Below are 4,963 nucleotides of genomic sequence, written 5' to 3'. Positions count from 1 at the left end.
ACAGCAACATGACCAACATGTCAGGCTAACAATCAACATATACCGAACCGAAAACCGTGACCACGAAACCGTGAACCGAACCAAACTGTGGATTTTGTGAACCGTTCCACCCCTACATCTACCTGCTCACACTGCACATCCAAAAACACCTGTTGGACTTCGCGCCAAAAGATGGCGCTGGTCGACTCGTCAATGTGGAAGAAGAATTCCCTTGTTTTCACATGCGCAGTTTGCAAAGTTTTGGTAAATTGGCTCGTAGGTCTGCTTCACCAGGGCCGACTGAATTTCAAACATGTTTGATTTTCACCCAACCTCACGATTCCTGATTCGGACTTGGTCGCGAGAGGCTGATCGCCCCTCGTTACTCCCTGTATAGTACACAACGCTGGACGCACCATGAGGCTGAAACTCAGCCTGATTGAAACATTTCTCGAAAGACTGAAAAACGGCCCGGAAAGAGCAAAAAATATATATAATAATAATCATACAGTGCATGATTAAGGGTTGGAGTTCAAGATCTCACTACCTTTGTGCTCCTAGAGGTTCTGTAGAAGGTGCTGATGGACAGGCTGGGTATGTAAGCTTCCCGGGGAGGAACCATCACAGCCACGCCCGAATATCGCTTAGATTTATAAAATTCCCTGAAACTGAGCTTCAAAGGATACAAATAAAATCACTATTTTATGTCCAAATGGAATCAGAGCTATAACTGCTCATATGTAGCTATAAGGCACAATATGTAGGGGTGCATTTGCTTTTATAAATGGAAAGTATTTTATTACTGCATGTGCATGTATTTTTGCAGCAGGATAGTAGATAATATTTATACGTACAGAAAAATAAGAATTGCATTAAAGTGTGCAAAGAGACATGGGGTTTAATGTTATATTTCTTCATTTTATTTTTTTACTTTTAATCATATCACTTTAAGGCTACTGGTTTCAGGTGCACCATAAATAGTATTAGTACCTTTAAATGATCATTATAACCGTAAATCTTTATGGCTTTGAACCTCATCTTTCTTTGATAGCTGCTCTCAAACTTCTCATTTTAATGGGCAGAATCTAAAAGGTTTGCACACCTTATCGTTTGGGCAGCAATATTCATAAGATGGGCAACACGTCCACTTATTACAGGTACTAAAATAAAGAATCGCATGTGCATTAAAGTGCTCTTATTTTGGATTTCTAAAAAACAGACATTTATTGAAAAAAAAAATTAATCTTATTGGATTCTGCCTTTTTTTGTACAATTTTAAACACTGAATTTTTTAACACATTGAATTCCTTGCACTGGATGTATATTTGGTGAAAATTCAGCTGCAAAAAAATTTGCTGCAAAAAATTAACCTGCAATTGATGAGCTCAGTTCTTTCACCCAGTCTGATTAGATGAAAAACTGGCTATTAATAGCTACCTGAGGTTTTGTGATCATGTTTAACAAGAAAAATCAGCTGCATTCAGCCGGAACAAAGCTACACCTAACTGTTGTGTTACGTGACCAAATTTTTACCAGATAAAAATTCAGTGTAAGGAATTCAATTCAATGTCTAAAAAAAATAGTGTTTAAAATTCAGTGCGCAAAAAAAAAAGGCAGAATCCACAGAGTTTTTTTCCTTCCTCAGGCCTGCAGTATAGCCTAAAGGACGTGTTTATGAGGACAGGTTCCTAATAGAAACATCGGGGTCATATGGTGGATTTTAAACCAGTCCCGACACGGTTCACTGTTTATCATGTTTCCTTCCAAGCACTCAGTTTTCCTATAATATTTTAAGGTGGTTTGATTAAAAGGCCTCCAGGCTCACTGAAGGTTTTTATTTGGATTTTGAATATTTTTTTTTTCAGTCAGTTTCAGTTCTAGTAAAAAAGTCAAGACAAGGAAACATTAAGAAATTGCCACGGATTTAAAACTTTTGCACAATCCCACCATGATTGTCTTCTTGTTTCCCCCAGAATCCAGCCTGCATTGCCTGCTGGACGTTCTCACCACCGCTGACTCGACTCCGACCCAACATCTGGAGCAGAAGCAGGCGCTTGCTCGTCAGTTCGCCCACATCCTGCACTTCACGCTGCGCTTCGATGAACTAAAGGTCCGTTCATGCTAGTCCTCTCTTCCCCTCCTGAACGCATTCTCCCTAATCAAAGTTCCTTTGCTTCATATTTTCTCATCATTGTCCTGTTTTAGATGACCAACCCAGCCATCCAAAACGACTTCAGCTACTACCGACGAACCATCAGCCGCATGCGGATCAACAACCTGTCGGTAAGAAGGTCCCACATTTACACTTTGTGGTCCAAATCACTTGGTTCAAGTGGGTAAAATGACAAAACTGAATAGTTATTTTTATTGATCTAGTTTTTAACATATTAAAATAGAAAGATTAAAGTAGAAAGAAAACAATATTGTCAGGGTTTGGTTGTGGTTTTTTGAGGACACAAATTCAGAGGTGAGTTTCTGTAGATTTAATTAAAGTACTCACAGGCAGCTGAGGCAGGAATACAAAAAAACATTATACAAAATACAGAAAAACCAGAACCTTGGAGACATCAGAGCAAACAAACATGAGGAGCCAGAGAAAGATAAGGAACCAACACTGAGGAACTGCACAGGGAGAGTATTTATGGCTGACTGAACAAAGGCAGGACTAACGAGCCGATTGGGAGCAGGTGTGAACAGAGGCTTCTAGAAGGAGGTAGGGAAAAGGGGACCAACACAAGAGGGCGACAGAGAAAAACCTAAGAACTCAAATACAGTCAGAAAACACAACAAAATAGGAATTAATCCAATAAAACTAGAAAACATGGAGCAAAGTAAAACTGAAAACTCAAAAGAAAACTTAACAGAACCAAGATTATTCAGTGTTTCTTCTTTTGGTTGTGATATTTTTATATACTATAAAATGTCCTCTCTGATGGATTTCACTCTTGAATTGTCTTATTTGATGTCTCTGTCAAAACTATACATTTTAAACTAAATCCTTGCTGCTAAAGATTTCCTCTTTTTATTAGTGTAGTTTAATTTGGTGTGCCACTAGGATGAGTCCTCGGCCCTCTTCTATTATTCACTTCCTTTAGAGTTTTCAGTTGTTTTTTTATTGACAAGTTGGGCCATTTTCATTATTTCAAAAAAAGAAAAAACAAAACTTAACATTGAAATTGACTTTTTTTCTCTTAACGATCAACAACTAAAACAAATAATTATATTATTGAAACTTAATTAGTTGTGTTGTCCGTAATCTCTGTTCCGGCCTTATTTTTGATTTTGTTGAAAACAAAATTTGTAAATTTTTTTTTTAGACCAGACAGATTTTTTTTTTTTTATCAAAATTTGTAAATTTTTTTTTTAGACCAGACAGATTTTTTTTTTTTTATCACTGGTCACTGTGATTTTAGGCTGATCTTTGTGTGGTTTTTTCAGGCGGACTCAGGGAACGAGGTCAACAATGAGCTTGCCAATCGGATGTCTCTGTTTTACGCCAGTGCCACGCCGATGCTAAAGACGCTGAGCGACGCCACATCAAAATTCGTCTCAGATGTGAGTTTGCTCTATAATGTCTTTGAGGTGTTCTGATTCTTTTCATCATTTTAAATATTATTATTATACAATTGGACAAAAAAAGGTCAAAAATCCTGTAATAAAAATGTTTGTAAAACAAAACATTCAATACATTACAGAAAATGTTTAGAAAAATTAACGCTTAATGGAGGTTTAGGGTGAAATTTTGCAGGTCATTTTTGCTGATTGAAAAAGGAAGAGACAAAAAAAAAAAGAAAAACTTTAGTTGCCTAGACTTCACATTCATTTAACATGAATTATTCTCAACAAAACGGTAAATTAGTCCCAATAAATTATCTATCTCTGTGTTCAGGGTGCAAAGATCTGCTGATGTTTGGGTTATTATAAGTTAAAGCAGTTCTATCAAGCCTGACCAGAAAATGGTTCGTAGCTGATGGGGTCCAGTAAAACTTTCCGTCTTTATAAATGTCAAAAGATTCGGTTTTACATTTAAATGTGATTCAAATTTATTGATATAGTTCCAGGTCGTTATCAACCAATCAATCAACTTTATTTCTATAGCACGTTGAAAAAAACCCAGAGGTAACCAAAGTGCTGTGCATCAAAATAAGAACAAGTTAAGAATAAATAAATAAGATTAAAATAGAACATTTTATCTCAAGGCACTTAACAGAGACAATTCAGCCAGTCAGAGTGACGTTTCCTCACAGGAGGAAAAAGAAAATTGTTTTTAAAAGTTGGATCTGAAAGCAAATCAAAAGGTGAGTAGAACTCGACCAGAATGGTGAACTGATGACACTTTGATAACACTTTACTGTCCTGATGTTCAGAACCCAGATGTTCCCATTGAGAACACCACCGTCTGTTTGAGCACGATGGCCTGCGTGTGCAAAGTGATGCTGGAAACACCGTGAGTCTTGAACGCATCATCACCACCTCCTGAACGCATCGTCAGCCTCTGAGCTGAAACTGCAGCCTGACCCTCTGTGTGTGTGTGTGTGAGCAGGGAATACCGAAGCCGCTTCGCCAGCGAAGAGACGGTGCTGTTCTGCCTCCGTGTGATGGTCGGCGTCATCATCCTGTACGACCACGTTCATCCCGCCGGAGCCTTCGTGAAGACCTCCAACATAGATGTAGGTTTGAAAGGACCAAAACCTTCTCTAGGCAGAGTTTATGTTTGTGTTTAGAAACAGAACCTGTTCCAGTCCTTTCTACTCAGACTTTATTTAAAATAGATGGAGAAGGTTTTTAACACCCAAAGTAAACATCTGGACGACCTTCAGGAAATGATTCGTTGTCTTTTCCAGATGAAGGGCTGCATCAAGGTGCTGAAGGAGCAGCCGCCCAGCAGCGTGGAGGGTTTACTGAACGCTCTCAGGTAGGCCGTCCATCATCCATCACTCCATCCATCATCCATCACTTCATCCATCCATCCATCCATCCATCC

At 38.4% G+C, this 4,963-nt stretch overlaps 1 protein-coding gene across 1 annotated transcript in view; it reads left to right on the top strand.

The window, feature by feature from the left end:
• Nucleotides 1–4,963, top strand: part of LOC107102160 (protein FAM49B-like) — a 32,263-nt gene that overhangs the window by 23,821 nt on the left and 3,479 nt on the right. Inside the window, exons 5-10 of the mRNA XM_015401359.1 lie at nucleotides 1,953–2,089; nucleotides 2,185–2,262; nucleotides 3,418–3,534; nucleotides 4,347–4,426; nucleotides 4,523–4,649; nucleotides 4,824–4,894. Of these exons, the coding sequence (XP_015256845.1) occupies nucleotides 1,953–2,089; nucleotides 2,185–2,262; nucleotides 3,418–3,534; nucleotides 4,347–4,426; nucleotides 4,523–4,649; nucleotides 4,824–4,894 (610 nt within the window). The remainder of the gene's footprint in view (nucleotides 1–1,952; nucleotides 2,090–2,184; nucleotides 2,263–3,417; nucleotides 3,535–4,346; nucleotides 4,427–4,522; nucleotides 4,650–4,823; nucleotides 4,895–4,963) is intronic.

Source organism: Cyprinodon variegatus, unplaced genomic scaffold (assembly GCF_000732505.1).
Source record: "Cyprinodon variegatus isolate N-32 unplaced genomic scaffold, C_variegatus-1.0 Scaffold1212, whole genome shotgun sequence".
In the NCBI taxonomy this organism is placed as follows: Eukaryota; Metazoa; Chordata; class Actinopteri; order Cyprinodontiformes; family Cyprinodontidae; genus Cyprinodon; species Cyprinodon variegatus.
Note: the sequence above shows the minus strand (reverse complement) of the source record. Positions and strands in the feature narration are given on the sequence as shown.